At 50.5% G+C, this 27504-nt stretch overlaps 10 protein-coding genes across 10 annotated transcripts; 6 read left to right on the top strand and 4 right to left on the bottom strand.

The window, feature by feature from the left end:
• Positions 1 to 1527: 1527 nt before the first annotated feature.
• On the top strand, positions 1528 to 3020 carry CGGC5_v011790 (Oleate hydroxylase FAH12; the record flags this gene model as incomplete). The annotated part of the gene is made up of 3 exons (XM_032027766.1): positions 1528 to 1614; positions 1665 to 2460; positions 2518 to 3020. 3 exons carry the CDS (start codon positions 1528 to 1530, stop codon positions 3018 to 3020), a joined length of 1386 nt encoding a protein of 461 aa, XP_031875883.1.
• A 1045-nt stretch (positions 3021 to 4065) lies between these two features.
• CGGC5_v011789 (Cytochrome P450 monooxygenase TRI13) lies at positions 4066 to 5887 on the bottom strand (the record flags this gene model as incomplete). The annotated part of the gene is made up of 2 exons (XM_032027767.1): positions 4066 to 4779; positions 4841 to 5887. 2 exons carry the CDS (start codon positions 5885 to 5887, stop codon positions 4066 to 4068), a joined length of 1761 nt encoding a protein of 586 aa, XP_031875894.1.
• Positions 5888 to 6817: 930 nt separating this feature from the next.
• etpPT (7-dimethylallyltryptophan synthase) lies at positions 6818 to 8191 on the bottom strand (the record flags this gene model as incomplete). The annotated part of the gene is made up of 2 exons (XM_032027768.1): positions 6818 to 7001; positions 7059 to 8191. The coding sequence occupies 2 exons, from the start codon at positions 8189 to 8191 to the stop codon at positions 6818 to 6820; spliced, it is 1317 nt and encodes a 438-aa protein (XP_031875884.1).
• A 1095-nt stretch (positions 8192 to 9286) lies between these two features.
• Positions 9287 to 11117, top strand: ATR3 (Cytochrome P450 monooxygenase ATR3; the record flags this gene model as incomplete). Its single annotated transcript, XM_066152585.1, has 7 exons — positions 9287 to 9434; positions 9489 to 9574; positions 9628 to 9709; positions 9773 to 9856; positions 9935 to 10546; positions 10602 to 10978; positions 11070 to 11117. 7 exons carry the CDS (start codon positions 9287 to 9289, stop codon positions 11115 to 11117), a joined length of 1437 nt encoding a protein of 478 aa, XP_066007978.1.
• A 589-nt stretch (positions 11118 to 11706) lies between these two features.
• On the top strand, positions 11707 to 12895 carry CGGC5_v011786 (uncharacterized protein; the record flags this gene model as incomplete). Its single annotated transcript, XM_032027770.1, has 3 exons — positions 11707 to 11975; positions 12174 to 12513; positions 12560 to 12895. The coding sequence occupies 3 exons, from the start codon at positions 11707 to 11709 to the stop codon at positions 12893 to 12895; spliced, it is 945 nt and encodes a 314-aa protein (XP_031875887.1).
• A 512-nt stretch (positions 12896 to 13407) lies between these two features.
• Positions 13408 to 14049, top strand: CGGC5_v011785 (uncharacterized protein; the record flags this gene model as incomplete). The annotated part of the gene is made up of 1 exon (XM_032027773.1): positions 13408 to 14049. One exon carries the CDS (start codon positions 13408 to 13410, stop codon positions 14047 to 14049), a length of 642 nt encoding a protein of 213 aa, XP_031875889.1.
• Positions 14050 to 15081: 1032 nt separating this feature from the next.
• On the bottom strand, positions 15082 to 15870 carry CGGC5_v011784 (uncharacterized protein; the record flags this gene model as incomplete). Its single annotated transcript, XM_032027775.2, has 2 exons — positions 15082 to 15563; positions 15639 to 15870. 2 exons carry the CDS (start codon positions 15868 to 15870, stop codon positions 15082 to 15084), a joined length of 714 nt encoding a protein of 237 aa, XP_031875871.2.
• Positions 15871 to 18130: 2260 nt separating this feature from the next.
• Positions 18131 to 19361, bottom strand: ADH7-0 (NADP-dependent alcohol dehydrogenase 7; the record flags this gene model as incomplete). The annotated part of the gene is made up of 3 exons (XM_032027776.2): positions 18131 to 18392; positions 18469 to 19117; positions 19175 to 19361. The coding sequence occupies 3 exons, from the start codon at positions 19359 to 19361 to the stop codon at positions 18131 to 18133; spliced, it is 1098 nt and encodes a 365-aa protein (XP_031875888.2).
• Positions 19362 to 21123: 1762 nt separating this feature from the next.
• Positions 21124 to 22538, top strand: SAT4-9 (Satratoxin biosynthesis SC1 cluster protein 4; the record flags this gene model as incomplete). The annotated part of the gene is made up of 5 exons (XM_066152584.1): positions 21124 to 21297; positions 21419 to 21685; positions 21799 to 22013; positions 22085 to 22195; positions 22253 to 22538. The coding sequence occupies 5 exons, from the start codon at positions 21124 to 21126 to the stop codon at positions 22536 to 22538; spliced, it is 1053 nt and encodes a 350-aa protein (XP_066007977.1).
• Positions 22539 to 23557: 1019 nt separating this feature from the next.
• On the top strand, positions 23558 to 23910 carry CGGC5_v011781 (uncharacterized protein; the record flags this gene model as incomplete). Its single annotated transcript, XM_032027777.1, has 2 exons — positions 23558 to 23684; positions 23732 to 23910. 2 exons carry the CDS (start codon positions 23558 to 23560, stop codon positions 23908 to 23910), a joined length of 306 nt encoding a protein of 101 aa, XP_031875891.1.
• Positions 23911 to 27504: the final 3594 nt, after the last annotated feature.

The raw sequence follows: 27504 nt of genomic DNA, 5'->3' as shown, positions 1-27504 counted from the left end.
CCAGAAGCACCCGTCGCACCCCTGGTACACTTTCCCTGCGACTACATGGAGTCACCAACGGAAGAAACCAACAGGGCAATGACACCGAAACAGCCGCATCAACAACCATGAAGTAGGTGAAAAAAACGACTGCGTATGATCTCCGTACTGTATGTTACTTCCTGAGATTTTGATGATTGGTAAGAAGGTGTTTATAGCGCATATTAGTCATGGTATGGCGGCTTCAAGCAGCATGTCGCTTTCGGGACAGTGAAGCCCATTTGGACTGCCTGTGCCGCACCAAGTGTTCCATAACGAGTGTTACGGTCAGCTATCCGACAGTAGGGTCTGCTAACAGAAGCTGGGGACTGACACGTTATAACAGTACACTGAGGTCGTGGTCTAGGTCGTAGGTCGTAGGCTGATAGTAGATCGGTCTTCAGAGACTAAGGTGATCAGTCTTAGACTCAACAAGTAATTCGCAGTGAAGGTAAGCTGAGAGTATCCATGAGGATGAATACTAAGTTGATTGCTGAAGAGCTATGGAAGTCTGACCTTGAGCCAGGCTCAGGTCATACTATATACAAGTCCTGAACAGTACCCTTTGTCTACCCGGGGTGATCACCTAGGTACATGAGGTGATCGCGATCAGTTGGTCTGACCAACTGATCACTGAGCGCTTCCTTATGCGCTCCACTGATCGTGTCCTTATCTTATCATAACGTGACCTGTACCATAGTTCTTCCGTTTCCGAGTGAGTCCCTGTTGTTCCCGTGATCCTGCAGAGTACAAATGTCCTGTCCTAGCCGCCCGACGCCCAAGTGGGTCGGTCGACTGTTATCCATGCATAACGGGTCGTAACAACGAGCTCCACAACACACGGTAGGTGCCGTGATGACTATGTGCCGCTTAACAGATCCATCGGCTGAACTGGATCGGCTGAAAAGAACTACTGCCAGGTCTCTTTGGTTACCAGCGCTGCAAACAAAATTGCGATCGCAGGGAATATGATCAAGATTTGCCGCTTTTCAACCTGGGTTGCGCTATTTAGTTGAAAGCTGGAAAGCGGCAAAGGTCCTACAATCAGCCGTCATTGGGCAAAGCAAACAAACATCTCAAGCCAATAGACACCAGACTCAGCAAAGACGGCCCAACCAAATATTTGTGTCGGTTACTTCCTGCTTCAACCTGAACCCACTCTGGAAGCAAACTTGACAAATGTGATCTCCGCTTTTCCCACTGTGTAGTCCCATATCCGGGTTTTGCCTTGCGTGTATTCCTAGTTAGCTGACGTTCGTGTATTAACCCCTTTTGACCGGGCCATCAGACGATCAATCAGGCACTTGCTCCACAGATATCCTTGGGCGGTGAACATACTATAAGTATTGAATCATCGCCAACGTTGACATAATTCTCAATGCCTCCAATGCAATTAGTTTTCAGCATTGCTGTCTCTCGTATCTCGCGAACCAACTTTTGGGAAGCCGGCTTCATTGCTGCTGTGAATATCTTCAGCCTGTTGCAACGTTTTTGTTTTCAACAATTATTATGTTCCCTTCCGAAGAGCCGCAGAGGACCGGCTTTGACACCGCCGAAGAACTCCATCCCACAGAGTTTCTGTCCGATAGAGCGGAGGTGAAATAAATGAACGCTATCTGTGCGTCCTTCACTGACATTCACTTCAGAAACCATTGGTGAAAGCCCACGTTGGGATCAAGGAGCTTCGACAGGCCATACCAGCTCATTGCTTCAAGCCTAACCATTTCTGGTCATTTTTCTACCTCCTCCGCGATCTTTCCTACGCAACACTGCTCTGTTATCTCTATGCAAAGATTTCGGAATTCGGCTGGGAAGCGCCGTACTTGTACATCAAGTATATCGTGCTTCTGACTCACAGCTTTGTCCAGGGCCTAGTTTGGACCGGCCTATGGATAATTGCCCACGAGTGCGGCCACAGCGCCTTTTCCACGATAAGCGCCGTGAACGACATCATTGGCTTCATTCTTCACGCCTTTCTCCTTGCCCCGTACTTCTCCTGGAAGTCGACTCATCGCCGTCACCATATCTACGCTGGAAACATAGGGAAAGATCACAACTACGTGCCGCCTCTTCGAAATGAGTACGCAGCCAAGCTCAGCTTGGAGCCTGGAAAGCTAGACGAGCTTGGCGAAGATGCACCTGCCTGGCTTTTCTTCAGAATCGTACTGCAACAAACTGTCGGCTGGGTCTGGTATGTCCTGACCAACATCGCGTGCGCGCCGTCTGCCGTAATTAAACCAGGAATGCCATTCTGGCGACATAGTCACCTGGATCCTTGGGGATCCTTGTTTAGGAGTTCCGAAGTCACCGCCGTCATTATTTCCGATATTGGATGCTTCAGCACGCTCGTCGGCCTTTGGCTGTTGTACAAGTACACCGGCACATTTTCAGATGTCTTCTGGCTGTGGATTGCGCCATGGATGTGGGTTAATCACTGGATTGGTAAGTAAAGTTGAGCAAACAGACGACCTTCACTAGCTCATCTGCAATATTTGATAGTCATGATCACTTACCTCCACCACACCCATCCTGATATCCCAAAATACACCTCTGAAGAGTGGACATTCGTCTTGGGCGCAACCGCCACCATGGATCGGTACTTTTCATGGCCATGGGGTTTTATAGGGGTGCACTTCTTCCACAATATCTCCACGGACCATGCCGTTCACCATCTCTTCTCCAAGATCCCCCACTACCACGCCCGGGAAGCGACCAATGCCATCGTCCCTGTCCTTGGGCAGCAGTATAACAGAGGTAACTTCAGTATCAGTGAACTGATTCTTTCATTCACAAGGTGCCAGTGGGTTGAAAGTGACGAGATGAAGGACAAAGAATATTTTACAAATAGATCTGCGGGAGACAAGAAGGCTGGCTCTCTAGGCGAGATGCCTCGGGGTCTGTGGTACAGGGGAGGGCCGAGCCCAGCCCCTGAGTATAAGATGAGGATGGATACCAAGTGCGCACTGCCTAGCAGAGGGGTTCAAAGCAAATCACTTCTTTGAACGTCAAAAGATTGTTGTCTGGTGTGTTAGCCATTGAGACGCAGCTTTGTAGAGGTTACCTTGGGGGGGGAGGGGGGGCGTGTTGACAGGATCCTCGACAACGGGCCTCTTCCGCGGAATTTCAATCAATCCACTGAGACTGAAGAGGTGAGATTTAGATCCAGGGAAAATAGTGGGCACAGTTTACATATGTAGAAGTAGAAGGAAACCAATCATACCCGCAGCTTGATAGGAAACTTGGTTTCACTGATGTGGTGTAAGAAGCATTCATGGGTGGTCAATGCGACTCCCTTCAACAACCCAATTAATCAGAAGCATATAGTTCGATTTCTTTATCAACTCACTGAAAATGCGACAGCAAGATGCGAAAGTCAGGCTGGAGTCTGTTCATAGAGAACCCCGAATTTGTGCGGTCGTCCGGGCCGGGTCCCGAAGTGGAGAGTTCCGGCTAAAAGGTTGTCTGCCTTGGGGTATGCTATTCCGATGGACTCGTGTCCTCGGGTCTTCGTTCCAGCTGTGCTCAGACGTTCGTTGCGGGGAATTGAGTTCTATGTAGAGTTCAGCGCTAGTTGCCCAGCGGATGTCCGCTTGAGTTCATCCCATCTACTGAAGAATAAGGCCCTGAATGGTAGGGTTCAGGGTTCGCTGTCGTACTTAAACTCTGAAGGAGAATCTCCAACTCCGAAGTTCGCCTTCGTGAAGATCCGTCGGTAGGAAATACCTCGACGAAAAAGCGATGCCAGCTGGGTGAAACCGGAGATGGGGCGTTGCCGGCGATGGTCGATGGGAGCTCACCAGAGTCGTTTGCTGCCGATCCATGATGTCCCAAAGTAGCTGGTACCCATTGCCTCCTTGGGTTGTGGAATAATACAAAGCTGTGAAAATATCAAAGAAACGGGCGTCTCTTGGCGCGGAGGCAATCACTCTCTGATAAGGATTTGAATGCGTTCCAAGCTCAGAGGCAAGCATCGCATGTAACTAAATTCAACGAAAGGGGACTTTCAATCTATCCAATCTAATATCAAGAAATCGAAAAGTTGAAGGGCTATATAGTTAGGGCGGTCAGTCGAACATAGCAGTCGTGGGGCTCCCTAGTAAGCTTGTCGTACGCGCCCGTCGTGTTAAGTTCATCTGGCAACTCTTCAAGCTGAAAACCCCACAAAATCAACACTACGAGCATCCTCATCTGTACATATGCCAGCTTGCGCCCATAGCAGCCCCTTGGTCCCATGCTAAAAATCATGTTCCTCCCTCGCGTCGCATCGAAAACATCTCTACCGCCGTCCCCGGACTTCGCTAGCCAACGTTCAGGCGCATAATCCGCTGTCCTAAACCCAAAGTCTTCGCCGCCGTTTCCAGACCCTTTCGCTGACGCCTGAACCGCTGGAGTCCGCAGCCTATCGTCAATAAAGAAGCCAGGATGCGTATAGCTTGCCTGATTCCAGACCTGAAACACCACAGTTCCCTTTGGAATGTGGTTACCAAGAATCTGCGTGTCTTGAGTCGAACTTCGGACGCACATTGGCGCTGTCAGTGATGTGCGGAAAAGTTCCTCGATGCTGGCCTCCAAGTATGGGCAGCGTATCTGCATGATCTCTTGGGCTGTTGGAACACGCCTCTCTGATACTGCCTCGGGAAGAGCAGCACGTAGACTGGCCCGCAGTTTGTTCTGTTGTTGCTGATGGCGCGCTAGCGTTTTGACGGCCCATTGATTTGAGTTGGATGTTGATTCGTGACCTCCAAGGGTGAATCCATACAACTGTTTTGAGAATCTCAGCTCATTGGGCCTTGTGATCGATTATGGACGGCCATAGTCTCACCTCGTCGTAGAAAAAGCGTGTGTGGTACTTTGGCAGTCGGCGCTCCTTCGCTGCTTGGCTGGCTTCCCTGCGAACCATCTCATCTACTGCACACCGCACCACATTCTCCCCAGCCCGAACTCGAGCAACAGAAAGATCTATCTGGCGTCTTAACAGGTCTTCCTTCAGTGAGATTGCGGTTCTCATGTATGCACGTTGTCGAAGCACCCAGTGGGCAAGAACAGGGAATAGCGACTTCATGGAAGTTTCGAGGCTGTCCGAAAGTTTGAGTAACGCTTCAACAACGGGATTCGGCGGGGTTTCAGGAAAGTCCACCGGAGAATAATTGGTATCCTTCATTGTTTCGTGTGGTAATGAGGCCATGGACGCTAGGTAGTCAACTTGTGGCTGAGTGGCGCTGAGCCCTTCCAAACCGGGACCGAAAGTGAACCCAAGAACGGCATCTAGGGCACAGTGGCTGATATCCTTCAAAGCCCAAAAAGCGCGACCTTTGGCTAGCCGGGACTTTTCTTGCCACAAAGCAGTCATGCGCAAGGTGCTCTCGTGGAGGAGGGGGGCAGCGACTTTGCTGAGAAAACTCGGGATCAGTATGTCCCCTATAAGTCGGCGACGACTCTTCCATTCGTCATTTGTCTTCCATCTACTATGGTGTTCTGGAATGACGCCGGCTAGGACGTCAGCAGTAAACTCTGATCTGTCGAACTCTTTGCCTCGGCGAATCAATATATCCTGTGTCTCATGGAAGTCTGAAATGATGACCCATGGCTTGCTGAATGGTCGCCCGAAGACTTGGATGATTGGGGATTGGTGTTTGATGTTCTGAGCCCCAAGCCAGTCATACATTTCGCCAGTCTTTTTTACATGGCTTATCATTTCCGGCATATCACCCCAGAGCGATGTTGCTGCCGTTTTGTTGTAAGGAATACCAGGAAGCGGACGAGGGAGCAGGGTTCGGTAGAGGAAACACAGCGTGAGAACACCGGCGGCTGCAAACGCCAGAGCGGTCTTGCTGAGAGCAATCGCGAGAACGGCTTCGAGCCTCTCCATAATGACCAACGATATGTTGTTCGTCTAAAATGATGAGGGGTGAGGAGTAACACACATGGACATGGAGGCCTGGGTGCTAAACATATCATATACTCCAAGAATACGGACATCCACGGAATACATACCTACGGGGAGCTTCGAGAATGGTAGCCCCCAGTTTGCATTGTTGACACGTTTATTGCGAAATGAAAGCAAGGCCACTGTATTTCATATCTTTGTCATCCGCTCTGCTTACCTGTTCTAGCCAGGTGATAAGCTCCTGGCTAGTCTCAGTGCACTCTCCGCATCTTCTGCCCTGTCCGAGCGCCCTCTCCCCCCTCCCCATTTCCCCCGGATCGGAACAGATTTCAAAACTCGGCTGATATTACTCCTCAACGGTAAGTGTTTCTCGGGCTCGCTCGCTTGAGCTCGTTCTCAACGGTCACCAAATATGGAATTCGGTCTTCACTAATTGATCCGATGGCTTTATGTTCATCGTCCGGTCGGCAGAGTTCTGAAACTGTCCCTGTCGCTTCGACAGTCGCACAGTCACGGTGAGTTGCGGGGGTTTGGCAGAATTAACGGCTAAAACTAACCAAGTTTAAGTTAAGTCTGACCTATGTCAGCTTGTGACACTCTGTAAATGGTTTCGCGGGTTCGGGAGTGGGCTGGAGCTTCAGTGGCATGGGAAACTACATATATGCGTCTCGATGTGAACAGTGACTAAGCGGTCCACGGCGTTTGGAATACTACAACAATCACAACATAGATGTGAGAAGTTGGAGTCTTTAGTCACGGCCAGCGTACGTTATAGAGGTTCTAATTTTTCACATCGTGCATGATGATAAACTTTCACCCTACACGCGACGACATCGGATGGTTAAACTTCGCCCATACAGATATGCAGCTCGCGAATTCACTAAAGAGTGCTTTTAAGCTTAAATAGACTTATCAGTCTAGCAAGTGCCGCTGCTTCCACGCTGCGGGCCCAACGAGTCTGCCTCTGTCATCCCGCTCATTGCCCGCCGAGAACGTCATTGTGTTATAGTACAAAGTCACGTACGGCCCATCTTTCGTGTATGACAAGCCAACGTAAGAGTGCCTTCCAATTGTGTTGGAGAAGTCCTGCTTAGGGCTGCAAAGAATATTAGCTTGAAGCTCAAAACAATCCGAGTTGGAGAAAAGTACTTACAAAGCCTTTTGCACCGCGTCGACGTACGTGTCGGCCAACGTTTCCAGCCCAATTGCTCGGAAAAAACTGCCTAATGACTGCGCGATTCGAAGATCAGTTCCCCCGTAGTGTCGAACGGGAATGTACACTTTTGGTACTGGCGCAGTTGAGTTGTGCTTCAATTCCATGTTGAAGATAATGCCTGCCGTGCGGTGCATGCTGCGAGGTAGATCTTCTTCGGGGGCAGATAAACCGAGTACATGAAGGTAGAATAGCCGGACCAAATCCACACCGGCATCAATTTCGGAACCCTTGAGAGTATATCCAAGGGTGTACACTTCCTCCACCCGGGCGAGACAAGTCTCTTTGGTGCGCAGGTACACCTTGAATCGCGCATCAATTGGACGCAGCGCATCAAATGCAATTAACTCCAAGCGCAGAATGTTCTGGTTGTTGCGTTCATGCTTATAGTGGTAGACAAAGTTGCGAATGTAGTCGAAAGCAGGCATGAGATTGAACGGGAGCTGACCAATGACATCGGTGATGATCTCGCCGGCGTGATTCTCCTGAAGCAGGGAAATTGGGATGGGATAGAAGTAAACCTTGGGCACAGGGTGTTCGCCTTCAAGGTCAAACGAGATGGTGTTTGTTGTCATATGCTCATTAGGAGCCATCTTGGAGACTATGTTTTGAGCATGTTTCGCGTCGACATGCAGGTGCTTCTTGAAGAACTCCCAAAGTTCTCCATCGACAGGGCTGTTCTCGGCAGCATGGCGCAGAACGCGCGACATGACTACCTCGGGCTCATCTTGATTGAAAGGGTCCTTTGCCGTACCGGCCAAGGGCCCGATCGGCTCAGAGCCAACTCGGATCTTGGAACTCTTCAGCCCAACATTCCAGCTGAGCTCTGCGGGAGAGAAGTCGTCAGAACAAAAGCTGTCGAAATGAGGCAGACGAGCGCCAGACTTCGTGATGTTTGGACGAGGTCCCAGTGACGGGATGACAAGTTGTTGGACGAACTCGGCATACTGTTCCTGAGCCTCAGCAGAGTATCCGGCACTCTGCATGAGAGACAGAAGAGGATGGGAGAGCTCTTCCCACCAGAATTGCGTGTCCTCCTGCCTGGGAGAGAAGTCTTTTGTTGACATAACCATTTTGGAGAGTGGTTGGGGTCGGTATGAAACTTGTGAAATTAGGCTATCGCACAAAACGAACAAAGTAATGGACTCGGGATAAAGGGCAGATGTGCATGATACGGCACCCACCCGATAGCAGACCGTTGGCCTTATATACTGGAGCCCTCAGGACAGGGCACTCTGGACAAGAACTTGAAACATCTTCAGCCCGCCAACATGGACGAAGCAGGCGAGGTTCAACGAGACATCACGGAGCCCCGGTTGCGTATCACTCATCAAGGCTCATTTTTGCCGTACCAGAAGGCAGTCGGCATCGTGTCACACCAACCCTCAGGATGTCTTGCATATAATGGTTCTGAGACATCCGAGACAGCGGAGGCGGCCGTGGCGATCTAGGCTTTCCCAGCATCTGCCCCTTTGGGTCCTAGTTTGTAAAGCCAGATTGTCTAGTTGGAGATATTTGAATCGTTGTAAGTAACAATGGCCGTATGTTTAGCTTTTCAGCCCGACTCGTGAGCCTCAAGCCCGGAGCCGGGAGCTTGAGCCGAAAGTGTCGGTTTCGTTGGAGCTGTCCGGTCGGAAGTAGCGGATACGATCACGAAGGTTTACAACGGAACCCGGGGAGCAACCGAAGCAACAAAGAGAAGCACGTTTCCACAGTCAAGTCTGCCAACCGTCATCTGAAAATAGTCACATTTCGATATCTGAAGGCTGTTACATCCCAATTTTGCTCCGCCATTTCTCCGCACTCGCGATCCGTGTCTTATTTCAGAAGTTAAGACCGAATCTCTGGCAAAGCTACATTTCAGCCGTTCAACCGTGCCACGAGCCGCATGTACCGGTGATTATGTATATGTAGCCCATGTGAAAGAGTCCAGAATATCCGCGGATTTTAGCACAATTCGCCTCCGGAAATTCGTCGATTTTCGATTTTCAACTTCAACTTGTCTGAGGCATTGTGCGCTTCTGCCATAGGCAAACGACTCCTCCGTCATGAACTCCACCGCTCTCCCCATTCAATCCCCCCCTCAATTAGTGAGTTTGCTGAGAAACAGCTCAGCACTCGCAACCGTGTTGATTCTAGCCATTTTAAGCCCGATATTGGTCAGATGGATGGCTTCAGATCGCGGAATCCCAAAGATCACAAGCTCAAAGTCTTGGTTTGCAAGCAGGCAGGACTTCGCTGCGCATGGCGTCGAGATCATCGAGAAAGGTTTCAAGCAGGCAAAGAGCGGCGTTTTTCGAGTCACAGCTTTGGATGGTATTCAATTAACCCATGACTGAATGTCAATTGTCCTAGACTCACCAGCTGCAGGATCAGATTTGGTGCTTTTGGCACCCGAACATTGGTTGGCGATATGCAAGAAGAAGGATGAAGAAGTTGCACCCGCTCGCAAAGAGGTATGACATGATCAGTATCATCATACAGGATGGGTGATAGCTAACGAATTAAGTTCTTTCTCTGCGATTTGCATGGTGCCCCTTTCGAAGAGCCATATCTGTATCGTTATCTAGCTTCCCGCATGCCGGGTTTTGGTAGGTGGAGGCGTCCAGGTTTGAGACAAGATGATGAGCTGACAGTATGCTTTGAATCGAAAGATAAACACCTGGATGTCATCTCCGAGGCTTTAGATGAGGGAATCGCGAGCGTTCTCAGCGAGGGTTTCGACTACTCACACGGTGGTAGGTGTGGCGGCTAGCCCGTGGTGCCTTGTGCAACATGACAGGGAAGGTGTTTTGCTAATAATGCCACTAATATAGACAGCAGGCCTGTTATCATGCAGCCGCAAATTTTACACGTCTATTCTCATGTAATATGGCGGGTCATTCTTGGCAACAACTTCAGTCCCGAGGTGGTGGATATATTTGAAAGCTATTCAGCAACACTCATTCCCGTCATGAAAGCTCTCAAGGCTCAGCGACCCATCATAGCTCGAATTACCGCGGCGTTTTCAAGTGACGTTCGTAAGGTCAATGCTCAGCTGGAGAGGGTGACAGCTTTTTTCACCCCTCTCTTCGAGCAGTGTGCCCAAGCCTTGGAGCAAGGCTTGGACATGAGTTCGGTCAACAACGATTGGCTAGAAGAGTTGGTTCGCATGGCACCCGAAGAAAAAAGGCGTGACTACAAGTACCTCACCAACGTCTTAATTGGCTTTGCTTTCACCTTCGTGTTTTCTCCGGGACCGTCGACGACGCAGATTGTGTATGAGTTTGCGTTCCGTCCTGACTACACTAAACTTGTGCTCGAGGAGGCAAACCAAGTTTTGGGAGAACAGGTGGATATCTGGCACTTTACACGGGATAGTCTCCGGAGGCTGTCGTTGCTGGACAGCTTTTGCAAAGAGACACACAAACACCACCCGACGGCTGCATGTAAGGCACAGCATGGGGTGGATTTGCGCAGGGACGTGCTGACTGATGTGGATAGCCAACCTGATGAAAAAGATTCACAAGACGCAAACGCTTCCGAATGGAGTCGTTCTTCCTGCGGGGACAATTTTCGAAGTTGTAATGACGGCAGCACATTTGTCCAACCCAGGTTTTGACAGCCCGGCCAAATGGAACGGGCGGCGATACCACGAGCTGCGGCAACAGATGTCTAATAGTATTGGCGCCAATAAGTATGACTGGGGCACAGCAACCAGAGACGATGTCAACTTTGGTTATGCCTCCCACATGTGTCCTGGCCGATGGGCTGGATGCTCCATTGCCAAAATGTTTCTCATCAAACTCCTGGCTAAATACGAAATTCGGCCAGAAGACGGAGCGAGTGAAAGATATCAAGATTTTCACTCAGGTCAATATGTATGTGAATCATTTTCTACAAAACAATGTGTCATGATGTATTACTCAACTGCAATGCTCAAAGACATCCCACTGACTCTCAACGCTGCAGATTCTACCAAACCCAACGAAACATATCCTAGTGCGACCCAGGAAGTGAAAGTTCTGCAGTTGGCTCAGGACTTATATGGAGGCTTTCCAAAGGGGCACCATGCGGTTGGAGTATGTATCAGAATACTAGGGCGAGACTGCAGAACTTTCTTGTTTGCCTTAGTTACTTCATTCAAAGCCTGAATCACAACAGTTTTCTGCATTACAAGGACTGGGAAACAACAGCCAACGAGAAATTACCTAGTTTCTAGCTAATTCACATGAATGGTTTTCATCAATACGGGTCTGGCAAGTGCTACCTGCTTTAATGGCTTCTGATCGTGCGCCTTCTCTTTGGGAAGCTGGCAAAGGCAAGGAAGGTGAGGAGAGGTACCCAGGATGCATTGCTCCTTCCTTTTTTTGTTGCCCGTCCCAGGTCCGTCATCTCCCATTCAAATTTCAGAAGTACAATATCCATCCACCTTTGCAGGTGGACAACTCGCCCTTTCCCTCCTCCCTTCCATCGAGATTGTCCAAATTCCCAAGAATTCCCAACGTGGCCACCCAACCCCCAAGCTTTTATGGCCAATAGCCTGTATGCCCGTCTACCCGATCCGTTACGCTCTCTTGCCAGCTTGATCGAAACACGGAGCACCGACATGGAGTCGCTGCAGGCGTCGCTGTGCGATCGCGCCAGCAAGGATCCTCAATCTTCAACCAACCACTTCATCAAACTCCCCAATGAGCTTGTCCTCGAAATCATCAACCTCTGCCAGACGCGCAAAGCTCTCTCACGTGTCAATAAACAGCTTCGCTCGTTGACGATTCCCTACATCCTCCGGCGGATGAGAAAGTGGATCAACGAGGACAAGCTTTTTGACAGCCTTCAGGTCATCGAGAAGAACCCTACCATCCTGTCTGCCGTCCAGTGCGTCGCTGCCCTCACCTTCTACCCTAATACATCGATTCTGATATTTGCAGACATTTCTCTCTTTCATCCGACGGCCCCAACAGACCTGCATCCCGCTGGGATTTCTTGACTCCGCCAGTGGTCCCTGTCCTGCAGCAACCCCTGCTCTGTTGGCAACCGTTCTGCAAAAGATGATTAATCTCGAGGAGCTCTCAGACTCCGCTACGGCAACAAGACTCCATCAGGCCCTCTTCGCAAGGAACTTCTCGATAAGAACATCGTCTTAGCATCCATCCGAATCTTGACCTTTGGCAACACATCTACCATGAACTTCGTCCCCAGCACTTTCATCAACTTACGTGTGCTCAGTGTCACCGTCAAGACATCTCCCAAGAAGACGCCTGGACTGCAAGCCGCCTCGACGAAATTGCAGCTAGAGGTCCTCGAGCTCAAGCAGGACAATTGGACGACTGAAGACGTTGAGGAAATCTTCGAACTCTTCCCACAAGTCTCGAAGCTTCTCGTTGACGGCGAGCTGAAGAACACCAGAGTCTCAGTGAGTCCTGAAGTTCCGCCGAAATAGTCGAAACTAACAGAATCAGGCGCTCATCCCCATATTCAAGCAATTCAACAATCTGCGATATCTTGCTCTGACCACTGTTCCCAAGGTCTATCCCCGTCCAGGTCTTTTCGACGACGAGCTCCTCGATGAGATTGATGATCTTCGCGAGACGCATCCCCTCAAGGAGGATCTGATAATCAATGCTGTGGAGCTTTTCCAGCAATGCCAGCAACTAGAGACAGCATGCTTGAAGGATGTTTTCGACGGACACGTCTTCCTGCCCACCAGAAATGGTAAAGAGATTACTGTCGATGACATCGTCTTCACCGATGAGGATGGGTTTACATTCGGTTGGCCGGTTCTTTCGACTATGTAAGAAGGATTCAAAAAGTGGTGGACGGGCTTTATTTACTTTGCTTTGACGGACAAGATCAGTGTTAGAATGACTGTAATTGGCGGTGGAAGAAAACGGCAATGAATGGGACGATAAATGAAACTTAGTTATCTGTGCCTCTCCGCCCCCTTTGCTGTCTTGCTTCGCCGCCCCCTTTGCTATCTTGCTTCGCGCGCAAACATGACATCAACGCAGTCCAACGCCTCATGCTCGGTGCACTCAAAGCCACATGTTGAAGTTGCTGGTTATTTAATCACTCGACTAATTTCCGCAGACGCGGATGGCGCACAGGAAAGCGCGGCGGGAGAAACGCGTGCGGGGCAAGGTTGCATCGGATATGGATCGGCATTCGCGGAGCTCATCCCTCCTCGCAATGATTAATCCCGCCCGCCCAATGGTCGACGAAAGTTGCATCACTCTGCAGAGTCGGCCGAGCACGAGCAGAGACCAAACACGAAGCAAAGAGACATTGTGCCATCTGCCCTATTTGCGCAATGGACGATGGGCAAGACACACCCACCAAGCCCACCTCCGGCACTCGGGCCGAGGACGAGACCGGTCTCACGCCTGCGCGCTCGACTGAAACGGCACCTGGACCTGAACCTGAACCTGGACCTGGACCTGGACCATCCACCCCGCTGCCCCCGCTGCCCGCGCTGCCCGCAACCCCGACCATCCCGACAACTGAAGAGCAGACGCCGGGAACTCTGCGCCGCCTTTTCCAGACTCCGCCACGGCGGCCTCGCCGGTCCAGAGCCGCTGCCGGGCTCGAGGCCCAGGAGCCGAGCCCTCTTCGTCCCCTTGAGACGCCACCTCGCCGACCGCCAAAGAGGGCTCGTTTTACGACTGGATTTGGCAGCCCATCAAGCCCGACTGGCTCTGGTGGCCCCTCTAGCCCAGTTGTTTCTGACGCCGAGGCTAGTTCGGCTTCGAACAATGCGTATGTTCAGCGGGAAGGGGTTGCGCCCAAGACACGACTAGATGCAGCAGCGGAAGGAGAAGATGGTACGGATACGGAGCAGAGAGGCGATGCATTTGTGGTGACGGAAGCTGGGCCGAGTGGGGATGCAGAGCGAAAGGGTAGCGGCGGTGGTGGTACACTTGGTGGTGGTGTAGAGGAAGACGATGCGCTTTAGGCCGGGCGTCTTCAGGGGACCGATCCACGCACCATGCAATAAGTAGGTATGTACCTTAGGCACGTAGGTAGGTAGGTAGGTACCTAATTGCCTGCCTACCTCACTAGGTACCTACCTATGGAAGAGAATCCCCGACACCGACGTACTCGACCCCCAACCCGCCGCCGACAACCTTCATTGCCCAGCCGTACATGATCCTCCAGGAGAGCCGGCGCCTCATCAAGCGGCGGGTTCTCCGAGCCTCGATAGTGACTAGCCCAGGCCAACGCCGGCGGAGACGCACCACCAGCTGTAACATCTTCTTTGAGCGCGGCTTAGACGTACACGCCGCCCAAATTGCCCTTGATGTCCGGAGTCGCTGGTATCGCCGAGGCAGACGCGGATCCCAGGCATGTTGCGTTCTATGTAGGTGCACGTGGGTCAGTCCGGTTTACTGGCAGACGCTGCGATGCAGAGACAATGACGGGATGGTAAGGTAAGGAAGGTAGTGTACACACTGTAAATGCCCACCACACAACCCGCGACGCGCAGTGTCCAAGTGCGATTTCCCTGCCATCATAGCCGGTGCAGTTCTGCGGAATGCTCGGATTGTGATTAAAGCAGCGCAAACCGACGCGAATACAGCGACGCGAAGAATAAATGCCCTCCACGACCAGCCATCTTCACCTCCAGCCGGCCTGTCTGTCTGTCACCTCAATCAGTCAAGGCGGCATACCGAGATTGCCGCAGTCACCGACACCACGCCCGGGCCTTGCATGCATGTACCCTTGGCAATGCAGCAACGCACTCACCGGTTGACATATCTGGCTGGTAAGCACCATTCGCTGACGCGGTTTCCGCCGGGAATCTTCAGCGGTCCGTTTGATTCCAGCTTCGACAGGTCCCAGCCCGTGTCAAGAAGCTTCTGCTTCGGCACAGATGTGCCTCACATGTCTCGCGCCCAGCATGGCATGCACATTGAGCCAGGCACGTCGCATCATGGGTGCACCTCATGTGTTTAGCGAGTCCACGGGCATGACCTAACTAAGGTACTCAAACCTCGTCTCCAAGTTCCTCCCCACCAACACCCATGTCCCTCGTTAAACATTCCACATCGCACCCATTTGTCAACGTTCTCAAAAACCTGGTGACTCTCAACACTTTGTCCTCAGTGATGACCCATCGTCCCTGTAGAGCCACATCAATGCCGTTGTACAGACTGGTCTCCGCCTGAGGGACGCCGTGCTCTATGATGCCATCGCCGGGAATGCGTGTGATTCGCACCGAGGCTGGATGGAACACGAACCGCGTAAACCTTTGAATCCTGTCTACCATTAATTTGGTGATGTACTCTTCACGAGAACGAACAGACCAGGTAGCCGAGTGATATCGGCGAACCGTGGCTGACGATGCTGGGGCTCTAAAAGAAGGGCTGTGGGCTGCCGAGGTTTCATGACAGCTTTCTGATGCTGACGGGCCGGATATAGCGAAGAACTGGTCGTAACCCGCCAGCTCGCAATGGCCCTCTTCTGGAGCTGCTATGCGTGTCAGCAGAGAAATTGGAACTTGGGCCTCCGGCAAAGCCAAGGGAAAGATGGATGGATACTTACTCCCAACGTGAAAATCAGCAAGGTACGCATCTGCTTCTGCCGCGCGTCGCTGTCGAGGCGTCAAGCTTGATGATGATGTTAATGAAGTCGATTGGAAGAGGCGGCGGCGAGGCGTAGAAGGTGGTCTCGAGGGTTCACGGTTCGTCTGAGCCGAAGTAGGTGATTGGTATGGGTGAAAACGCTCCACGGTCCGACGACGATTGCTTCCGGCGGGCGTCCTCCTGCCACTCATCTTGGCGTATTTGACGATGGTGTGAAGACAAAAATTTCAGGTGCGCAGGTGTCGCGGCGACTGGCGTCGGAAAGGTTTCCTTATGATGACGATGGCAATACCCGGTAGGCAAGGTGGTTAGCCGCCAGGCGCACCCACTTCGCCAATGTGGTGTCTTTGCAAGGGGTCGTGAAACCTGAGCGTAGTGACTTCAAGACTGAAAATCAAAGTCAACGAGCTAATCCTTTGACATCCGATGATGAGGGGAGGTGAAGTGCCTGAGTTCCCCTCTTCAGCTGTTGTATTTGTTGTGACGATAGGCTGGCCACTCGTTGCCTGACTGAAAGCAAAAGATGTAGTTGTGGAAGAAAGAGGGTGGGAAAGCCTTGCGGGCGGGAGAAGAACAGAGCACCAGAACAGGAGTTTACAACGCTACTTAGCCCTTCTATTTTTCTAACGTTTTATTCTAAGCATAATTGAAATAGGCCATGTGGAAGGACGCCCCAGTAAGCCCTTGCTGTTAAAAGTTAACATATATTAAGAAGTTTAACTAGTTAATTTCTTCTCTTTATCTATATAGAATAAGTAATAAAAGATATTAATATAACTATAGTAATTATAAGTAGCATATTAATTAATAAGCTGTTTATATAAAGGCTTAACCTTATTGCCTCTCTAACTTCTATGCACTTAGAATTACATCATAATATATATAGTTATATGTACTAGAACTGTAGAGCATGCTTTATCTTACGCCTAAAGCAGTCTTTCAGACCGAGATCTAATGAAGTCTCAGGTCTAGCAAGTGCATCAATAGCTCGTCTCCCAGATCGCCCTTTACAAGCCACCTCTCTAGACAGAAACTTTTCATACCATCCGTCTCTCAAACTCTGATTTCGCTTTCTTTGGCGGCAGTTCCGCATGATGAGCTTCGCATTTTCTCCTCAACATCAAATCCAGGTTCTATAAAGCTCGGGCCCCTGCTCGCAATGAACACTTTAGGGCCCTTTAGGATGTAGTGACCCAGGACTATTAACTCCATTGCATTGCAGATCTTACGCGATAGCGGTGTACGAAGGCGCAAAAATTCCTCAATAACAGCATCTAGATATCAAATGTCTGGACGTGTGATTTTCTCATGGGAGGGCAGACAAGTCTCAGCAATAGCCAAAGAATGAAATTGACGTAGATGAGCTCGAAGTCTGCTTTGACCTGCCGAATTTTCTGCGGGAAAATTGACGCACCAACAGAGAGTAGTATTTGTTGTGTCATGGCCAGTAATGACGAAACCTAAAGCCTTCTATATTGTCAACGTTTGTTCAAGTGACTAGAAGATCGACGTCTAAGTCTTTCAAAGTCTGACATTAATACACCTGCTGTCTTTCTTGCTCTCTCGCCACGTTGCTGGCATTCATCTCTTGTGTCTGATATCGTTTGGCAGCCTCCAGTATTTGAGTCCTGTGAAAGGTATCTCTTGCCCTTCTCATTTGCTGCACGCTGGGCTTCAGGCCGATCAACCACCTGGCAATGTCGGGAGAACCGCTGAAGGTCACTCCTGTGACATTTTCTGCTGCTTCCAATGTGGCCTCAAATGCTGGATCAGTTGATGCTGGCAGAAACAAGATGAAATCTTACTTGACAGTAGTTTCATTAAATTATTGTTTGTACTCGTCATTTCTTGTGAAGAGTTTTCCAATCGGTGGAATAAGTGCTCTTCCCACCGTGGAATTCATGGACCCAAAATCAAAGACAGCGTTGAGGGCTGCACAGAAGATGTGACTTCCAACGCTTGAGAGCTTCCTGGGAGCAACGTCAAATTCAATGCCCATAGATCTAACAGTCGGGTAAAGGTTGTATAAATGTTCGGATGACTACTTCGTATAGGACCTTAGGAGTCATATGGTGTTGAAGCAGACGGCGATAAGCCTTCCATGCTTCTCCGGTACGCAGTTGTAGATTCCCCACTACCAAAACAAGCTCGTTTAGTTCCAAGAAATATGACAGAGGAAACGTCGAAACACCAACTGTGTAGCCAGCGCCAGACGACGAGAACGCATGAACGACGTTGAACCACGGATTCTGTGCGCGGAGCGTTTTGAAAAGGTGACGGAAATTGTCTTTCTTACCCTTACGGATGAGTCTATATACATTTCTTAACGTTGTTGTTGAAAGCTGATCATATTGTCAAACATGCGTTGGCTGAAGCTCTTTTCGCAGCGGACCTGACCTTTAGGCTTGAGGACTGAGAAGCAGATCTTCATCGTGGCAAGTCTCAGGAACATCAGGCAACTGAAACTCCGAAATGCCTTTCGTTGACAAGCACATATCTGTATCGCGCTTTTCCACCCTCCATGTCCACTATTGCTTGGTTGGCATCGTTCATGGATCTCGTCTGGATCCAAGGCTTGACGTTTTGCCTCACAGCAAACTCTAGCATTTCTTGGATTTGACTCACAGACCCAATGTTGCTGCCGCCGACCTGAATGTTATTCATGATGAGTGTAAAGGCACTGATTTCGGGCAGCTTCCCTCCATCAGGAGATCTGAAAAGTACGTATTAGTTAAAGGTGGCCAAATGTCGCTTTTTCATTCTATTGCGCGCATTCGAAGTAGACTCACCCGACTTGAACGAAGGATCCTCCCCATTTCAACAAGCTCAGATATTGCTGAAGAGGCATATCAGAATTTGAGACTGTGCAAATCAGAAGGTCCAAAGTTCTCCTGTTTTTCCTGGCCCATTTCTCATCGTCAAGAGTCGCAATATACTCGTCCGCTCCGAGCGCGAGTGCATCGCCTTTTTTCGATCGTCGCCTTGAGATTGCTACCACTCGGTCGGCGCCCATAGCTTTGGCAAAAAGGACTCCAAAGTGCCCTAATCCGCCAAGCCCGATAATACCCACCGTCTTTCCGGGACCGCATCCGTGGTTTTTCAAAGGTGCGTAGACTGTAATACCGCCACATAGCATTGGTGCCGCCGCCTCAGATGGCAGGCCATCGGGAATCTTGAATACGAAGCGGCCGTTGGTGCGGTTATAGTCCGCATAACCACCCATAGACTTCCCTTCACCATTTGGGTAGATAGACCCATAGGTGTCGACACGTTCTCGAACGCAGGCATTCTCCTCTCCGCGAGAACAGTCTGGGCAATCGGTCCGGAGACAACTCCGGGCCTGGGCACCAACCCCAACGCGATCACCAAGACGAATGTGGCGCACATTCGAGCCAACACGAACGGCTTTCCCAACAATTTCATGACCGACACAGCATGCTGGAAGAAAGTTAGAAGAGGATGTTCTCTGCTTTTTCAAAGACGCAGAAGACTTACGATAGTCAGTCTTGCCCCAGCCAGAACGGAGTGTGTGCAAGTCAGATCCACAAATTCCGCAGTGGGATATTTGAATATCGATGTCATTTTCGGTCCAAGCCTTTGGTTCAAAAGAACCCCATTCCATCTTTCCCTTCGCAGAGTCCGGACCCAGGCCTAGCCATCCTTCAAACTTAATTGCCGACATGTGGCTATCGTGATCGTCTGTATTCCGCGTTCCAATCTTTATGACTGTGTGTAGGATGAGAGACATGAGAATCCAGCGCCTTTTTGTAGCCGAGTTTGGACCGGGGGTTTGCCGAAACTCGAGCCGATGTTCCTGGAGTGCGGGGTTTCGAACCACCATATGCTGTTGGGACTTGCACTTGGCGCACAGCTACACATCTGGGGTGAGGATCTCTCAATTGTGGGGAAGATTGGTGACTTAACAACCCATTGCAATTCCCGAGTCTACCAAAGGAAGAAAAAGGGCAATGCAGTTATTGATTCGCTGCGATCGACGAATTCTAAAGGCCATTGAATCAATTCATATAACCAGGGACTAAGTTCTGCATGTTGCTACTGCTGCTGCCACTAGGAATCATCACCCCCCAGCAAGTAGACTGCACCACCTCTTGGCATCATGTAAGAATGACAAAGACGGGCAATTGCAGTTTCTCATTGCTTCGAGTGATTGCTGAGGCATGGGAGCTGCTTGGAATCCATGGCCAATGAGGTAATTAAAATGCAAAAGGCTGCGGCTCTGACTACCGCATAATCTTGTCTTACATGTAGCTATTTCGATTCAAAGTCTGCGTTGCAGAATATGTATATGATGTAGTAAAAGGTCACTTGCGGAACACTGACGTTTGCCTCACGCAGGCGAGTGTTGCGGAGTATTGAGATCTTATACCTGTAGCGTGGCCTATTGTTGCGTGTCAGACGAGACAATGCCGGTGCGGGGTAATAAACTGGACGATGCAGAGCTGACCCGTGGAGGCCTTAACAATGATAAGCTCTCGTAATGCAATCAATCTTTCGCGCGTTTTCGAGTCCTAGGATCCTCACTACAACTGAGAGTGATGAAGTATTAGCAAACACCATTGCATTTGTTCTGTCCTTTCACAAGGCTACAGCTATGTGAATTACGCTGGTCACTTTCCTATCTTGGGTTGTCGCTCAGAAGCGAAATGTTTGCCGAATTTGACAACCAATTTGGTTGGTCGCACCGAAGCGAGTCTCAGAATTAGTCTCAAAGGTCATCCCTGGTTGACCGTAGAAGCGTAAAATCGAATAGTTTCTCCGTTCCGTGCCATGATTTCTCACGGCATCCTCTCAATCCTAGTGGATTGTTCTTCGAATGAATCGTGAAGTAGGGCTGGTGCGCGCATCATTGATAAAACAAAATTCTGAAGTCAGCAACCTTCAAGTCAACCCCTCAGCATTGACAGGGGTAATCCTTTGTTAGTCGTCCTCCGTTGGAACCTTCCCGCCGGGAAGAGAGCTATGACGAAAAACGAATATTCCGAGTGGCTCGCGAGTTAAAATACCGTGGCTTGGAACGCGTGTGTCTGCCTTAACATTGCCGGATACCCTGAAATGCATGTATAATCCTAACCCCGTCAAATGATTTCTTGGGGTAAGTCGGTTCATGAATCGTGGGCACTGTTATGACATACCTTCCTGGGATAGACTCGGATGGAAAGTTCCATTTTTGTTCGAAGGTAATGCCTTGACCAAACTCTGCTCATGTAAACCAGCAAAGACCACCGGAAAGCCGTTTCAGACCGACGTTTCCATGTGTTAAAACTACGAGGAGTTCTTCCAGAGGTTTTCTAGTGCTCCCCCACCTATCGTCCATTCGCTCGTTCATCGAAACTGAAATCCAACAGCGTCCCTCATGGTGACCGGATTTTCCAGCCATCCAATTGCCTCTATCGGTCACTGGACGCGGCTGAGGCATGCCTTCCATGACCCCGGAGGAGGATTCGGCCTTCAGAGCCGAGAGTCGAGCGGATGAGGTCTATGCGATACATCTGACGTTCTTCCTTCTGTCAATTATCTCCGTGTTGGCGAGATTAGCTGCGGCAAGGGTGTCGGGGAGGAGGTTTACGTGGGATGATTGGCTGGCTATAGCAAGCCTGGTAGGTTCTTCTGCCCGACGAAGACCTCTCGGTCCACTGCGGTCGAAACTTCACGCTGCTTTCCTGTGATGGGATGACTTGAATGGTTTCAACTGGAACATAACTAACCAAAGAGTCACAGGTATTCATCGCTGGTGTGTTCACCGGGACGATGCTTTGGCTACGGTTCGGTCTCGGCAGACACGAAGTCGTGGTCCAGGAGGAGGATCCGATGAACATTGTCTACTTCTACCAAACAATATTCGCCAACGAGATCTTGTATCCGTTTGGACTGGCGACTGCGAGGCTATCTCTCGTGGTGTTGTACCATCGAATATTTGGGCTCTTTAACGCGCGATACTACTTATACGGCTTGATGGCCTTCATCATGGCTTGGGCAATCTACGCTGTAAGTAACAATGTTGCATTGCTCACGAACCCTCAAGGACACACCCTTTAGCGAATTCAATTGGAGTGGCTGGCTAGCGATGAGTAGGAAGCCCGCTGACAAGGTTATGTCAGACACTACCGCTGATTCTGGCCTGCAATCCCGTCTCGAACTTCTGGACAAACCACAAAAACTGTATCGATATTTCGAAACTCTACATCAGCATAGCGGTCGGCAGTATCATCACCGATTTCATTCTTATCATTCTTCCGATGCCTTATGCGGCACAATTGCGGATGTCATGGTACAAGAAGATGCTTTTATTGATGTCCTTTGTGTTTGGCGGCTTGTAAGTCCTGTCTGGCTCAGCGCGTAGCTTTACGTTGGCTCTTCTACACGGCTTCTAATCATAGGGGTTAGCAATTGTTTTATAACCATTATCCGTCTAGTCAAAGTCACAACATTCGACTTCAAAGATCCGACTTGGGGGACAGTCGATCTTATGATCTGGACCGGTCTGGAGGCATACTGGTATGTGTACAAGCTCAATTGCCAACGTGGGTGGAACCTATTGACCAGTTATTCAAGTGCGGTGATATGTTGCTGCCTACCAACACTCCGTCCTTTGTTTAGCTTCCATCGAACTAGAGAACGTTCCGGGCAAAAGTCCGACAAGAATGTCAAGGACTCTGACCCAAGTACGGAAGGGACTCTCACGGTGCAAATGGCCGAGGCCCACGAACTTGATGACCAGCTGAGAAAACCACGTCCCGCCCACCGCACACTGGAGGAGCAATTTAAAGACTTTGACTTTGGCACAACGACTTTGAATGATCTACGAAGATACGGCAGAGCTTCGGACTTCGATGACTAGCAGATGATAATAGATGAAAGAGAAAATGATTCGAGTTCCAAGAAATTCTACTCAACACAGTTCATAATAGCAGCACAAACCCCACCTAGCAGTTACAATCGCCGAGTGGAAACTCCGTGAGTCTGACTACAAAAACAAACGGATTGTCTGACGTAACATCGTATTCGGCGGGCATTCCGCGGGCATCAAGTGTATATCCGTCTGCCAGAAGAACATGTTTAGCTGTTGACAACAGAACACTTAGTAGGTCTGGGGGGTTTGCCCCATGTAAGGGGAGTGCGATGTATTGCTGCCAAGGAGTGAAAGTGTAGCAGCAGTCGCCGATCCTCGCCTAACATGTCGCGGCTATTTTTGTGTTGGAATTGGCTTAGACTCGCCGGCTTTGCATTGGCAAGGTGACTATACCGTGGAATCCGCGGGCCTGTCGTGTTTAGCGCCCATGTCAAACGGCCATTCCGATTATTCCCAGAGGACCCAAAATGGTAAGCTTAAGAGCAAATCCCAAAATTCCGCTTGAATAATTAGGAAATAAGTTTTGTATGGAGATAAAATGGCTAATTTCAATATCAATACATCAGGACAAGGAAGGCGTCATGCGAATGAGTGATATTTCTGTGAGTTCTGTCTCATTGTGTGATCAAACCAGGAGGGAGTTCTTTCAGAATAGAACCAAGTAGGTTTCTTTTGGAACTTCATACCATGAAAGCACGAGGTACCATGACGCCCTGCATCGAGGTGCTAACTTCTTCCACAGTACAAGATTTGATTGGAGCGGGGTGTCTCCTCCCGATCAGACTTGGAGGGCTGAAGTGGTAACTGTGCAGACGGGACCCAAGGCTATGGAACCCAGCTCTCACCAATGCCTTGAACCCACTCCTGTATTACCAGCAACCTGGATCCAACGACTTCCCTTCCGCCATTTTGCGACAGCTGACTATCACGCTTTCTGCTGCTTTCAACACCAGAGTCACTTCGAAGACATCTCTCAACAACAGCTGCGGCAAACCTGAAAGCTGACGATGGATCGCGGTACCAACAAGCAGTCCAAAAACAAGGATAAGGACGAGTCTGTCGCATCCACCGCGGCTGTCGACGACGCTCCTCCGAGCCCTTCCTCCCAAGCATCTAACTCAACGGTGCGCTCTTGTAAGGCAATCACCCCTTCTCAAGCAAGTCTTCTGACATATTGACAGTGATGGCAATGGATCAAGCTACCGAGAAGCTGGTAAACCTCGCGTGCATGGTCGCTAAAGCCAGCATCGACAGCGACTTCCTGCAGGACACCGAGCCGGCTTTCGCCAGCGCCTTGGAAGTCTTCTCCAGTGCCGCTCGTACGGTCGCCATACTGGCCGGCGATCGCAAACTGAACTGAGCACCTGCGGCACGGGCTAGCAAGCGTCTGTCGGCAGTTGTGCAGAGTCTGCCAATCTCCATCCAGCCGAGTGGAATGAGTCGCTTCAAAGATACGCGCTTGAAATTTGTTGGGAGTGAGTCACACCTGCTTGTAAGGCCAGTTTCCTCGACACCCGAACTGCATTATTATAGTGACAGCTTTTTAATGAGTGCCACGCCGGCACAAGGTCTGGAGGATCTGTCAATGGGGTCGATGACGCCAGATGCGTGCGCATTACGAACAGAGCAATCGATTTTTCTTTCCGCAATAAGACGGTGCACTCCTAAGATGACCAAGTGTGAATGCTCTTGAGCTGAGCCCTGAGAGGTTTTTTTGCATTGCTACGGAGAGGCAATGCTATTGATGGGTAGGCGAGCGAGCAAAGTCGACCTTTGAGCAGCCGATGTCGTGTGATGCTCTCCAAGCTCCGCCAAAATCGTGCTTCTGAATTGCTTGCCCGGCATATGCGAAGACAAGACGCACAGATGCCCTTAAACCCTCCACCTCATAAAGACCCCATGGTCATCGGCCACTCTGGTTGAATATTGAGCTCCAGCGTTGTTTCCTCCACAACTTCTTGAAAACCGTACGGTCCAGGCTGTACGGCGATGGCCTTCCAGTAGTCATCCATAGTGCGTGCGTCCATTTCCTGACCAGCTTGGACCTTCCAATCCTCCACCCAAATGGGATTTGGAGCCACCCCTTGGTACAGCACCTTGAGCTGACTATTAAAGCCTCAACAAAGCCTGTAAGATGGTTAGGGGTCTGGTTTGACAAGAGACTCACCTTCCAACACCATGTAGGAATAAAGGTAGCAGCAGCAAAGAAGGTAGCCTATTTCCTACAGCACCTTACAAACACAAAAGGGGGGCTCCCAGCAGCTGCAGTCCGAAAAGCAGCTATTGCTTGCGCCCTCCCGATAGCCTTATATGGAGCGGAAACCTGGTATGCAGGCCTGACTAAGCCAGCTCTAAGCAGCAACAACAGTACTAGTAGCAGTACTGCTTCACAGATAGCTACAGTTGGCACAGGGCAGAAGGGTCTAGCCTGTAGAGTCGGAAGAGTTCTTACAGCAGCAGCAAGGGCTATCCTACCTGTCTGGAGGACCACACCAACCAGTGCCCTCATCCGAGATGCTGGCCTACCTACAGCAGAGGTAGCCCTCGAGGCAGCGCGACTACGCTTCGCTACACGCCTACAGAAGGTTGACCAACAACATCCCTTGGTCCCAAGGCTTCTACAGCCAGGGCGGCAGCAGACCAGGCTCCAAAGGACAGCTGGCCTCTTACCTAAGTGCCCAAGGCCAGCACTTCTACAGCCGCAATACCTCCCAGGGTCCTATAACCTTATAGTTACACAGACGAAGGAAGTAGCAGCCAGGATCTTCCAGGCCTGGCTCAAGACGGTGCCAAAAGAGCATACTATCGTCTACTCAGATGGCTCTAAAGCCCCTGATGGCGCTACAGGATTTGGCTTTGTCATCTACCGTAAGAATAAACGCATAGCCCAGGGCTGCGGACGCCTCGGCATAGCAGAAGTATTTGATGGCGAGGCCGAAGGGGCGAGGGCAGGGCTCCGACGGGCCCTCCTTACCTCCCAGGGCCAGCCTATACATATCTGTATCGACAATACCAGCGTTATCCAGGGGATCCGAGGCATGGCCCCAGACTCCTCACAAGCTGCCTTCCTTGAGATCCAAGAGGCAGCTAGGATATACAACATACAAACCCACTGGTCCCCAGGGCACCAGGGTATCAAAGGAAACGAGGAAGCAGACATCCTAGCTAAGGAGGGCACAACCCTGCCAGTCCCTAGGGGCCAACTAGCTACCCTATCAGGGATCAAACGGCTTGCTAGAGAGCGAATATACCGCCAGCATAGAAGATGGTGGAAGCAAGAGGCAACGTCCTGCCACACCCAACTAGGGCTAAAGGCTTCCCTCGCCTGCCCTCCTGAACTGACCCTGCCACGGGCGATCCTTCACCATCTCCTGGCAGCCCGTTCAGGGCATGGAGACTTCGAGCAATATCACCAACGCTTCAACCATACAGAAGCACTACTTACCTGCTCCTGCGGGGAGGCAAAGGCAGTAGACCACCTAGTCTACTGCCGAAAGACCTTAGTGAGGCGGCTTCAGTGGCCCACCCTCCACCCTTCTAGTTCACAGGAGCCTATAGGGCCTATAGGATCTCTTGAGCAGTACTATAAGGGGCTAATTACTGATCATGAAGGCTTCCAGGCCTTTCTCTCCGTGACAGACTTCTTCCAGAAGATCTGCCCGCGGTACTAGGGACTAGGTCTTGACCTAGACCTTAGTAACAACCCCCTCCTCGTAGAGGATCGGAAGACCACAACGGAACTAGGGAACCAGCGGGAACTAGGGACAAATAGAACACATAGTAGCCCACGGGCAAGATTTGGAGGACGTTAGGAAGAGGCGTGTACTGTAGAGTATATAGCTTGAGCCGGCGACCCTCCACGCCATATACCCCTCGGGAGGTCGGCCGCAAGGGCGGCTGCGCCCTTGCCGCCACGGCGTTAAATATAACAACAACAACAACAACAGCACCTTGAGCTCAAGCCGGCCGTAGCGTCTCTTGCGATGGCCAAGGACCACGAGAGCTCGCTTCTTCAGGAGAATGGGGCTGATTGAATTGATAGCGCCATCGCGTCCTCCCGGGAATGAAGCCCAGTACGCAGTAACCTCAGACAGGGCGATCCAACTCAGTTCCAGCTCCGTCTTCCAACCGGTTCCGTACATGTGGTTTCCTTTGATAACGGCGTAGAGCTGAATGTTATGAGCTCCGTCAGCAAAGACGATGCGATGAGAGGCGATAGAGTCGATGACGTCGACCCCTCGATTGAGAATATCCCACAAAGTTTGAGAGCCTCTGCGGCGCTCACCGACTCGATCTTGGGTTATTTCCGCTGGGAACTGCCTGTGTCAATTGCGTTGCACCTAGTATGAAACGAAGACGCACTTCTATCTCTGATTCTTGTTCAAAGATCTGTGGAGGCTGCTCTGCTTCACTGCTGCTATTGCATCGGGCTTGGATCCTTGACATGATCTCCCGGACATTGAATGTGACCATTAGGCGAGCCGGTTCTTGAATATCGGACGCCGTGCTGTCAGCCTCTTTGTCGTTTTCCCCCATGCTTCGAATTTGTTCAGCTATCCAAAGTTAGCAATCTACTCATTTAGCACGGTAGAACTTACACTGTAACTGAGAAGTCGTCAAAGTAGCCTGTGCGTTGGCTTTTCTGGCTGCTTGATTCTTTCTTCGGGTGACCCATGCTTTCTTCATTTTCGCTGAGTGGTCAAATTTCCCGGTTCCTTACAAGCCCCGGAAGACGAAACTCCCGAGTCTTGTTTTGCTCTCTCGTTGCGCAATGGCAGGCTGAATGACATTGTACGAAGTGCCTTGGTGATAACCGATTGGGAAGTGGGGGTTTGAGGTACGGCGTTCCAAAGTCGCCTGACGAAAATGAAATTGGCGGGCAAGCTCGAACTCGGCTTGATAGGCGAGGTCGTGTAGGTAGAAGAAAGGCTGTTGGCTTGCCGAGGACTGGGCT

The sequence above is a fragment of the Colletotrichum fructicola genome (assembly GCF_000319635.2).
Source record: "Colletotrichum fructicola Nara gc5 chromosome Unknown KSG_Nara_v1_contig07, whole genome shotgun sequence".
In the NCBI taxonomy this organism is placed as follows: Eukaryota; Fungi; Ascomycota; class Sordariomycetes; order Glomerellales; family Glomerellaceae; genus Colletotrichum; species Colletotrichum fructicola.
The sequence above is the reverse complement of the archived record's forward strand: the minus strand, read 5'-3'. Positions and strand labels throughout refer to the sequence as shown.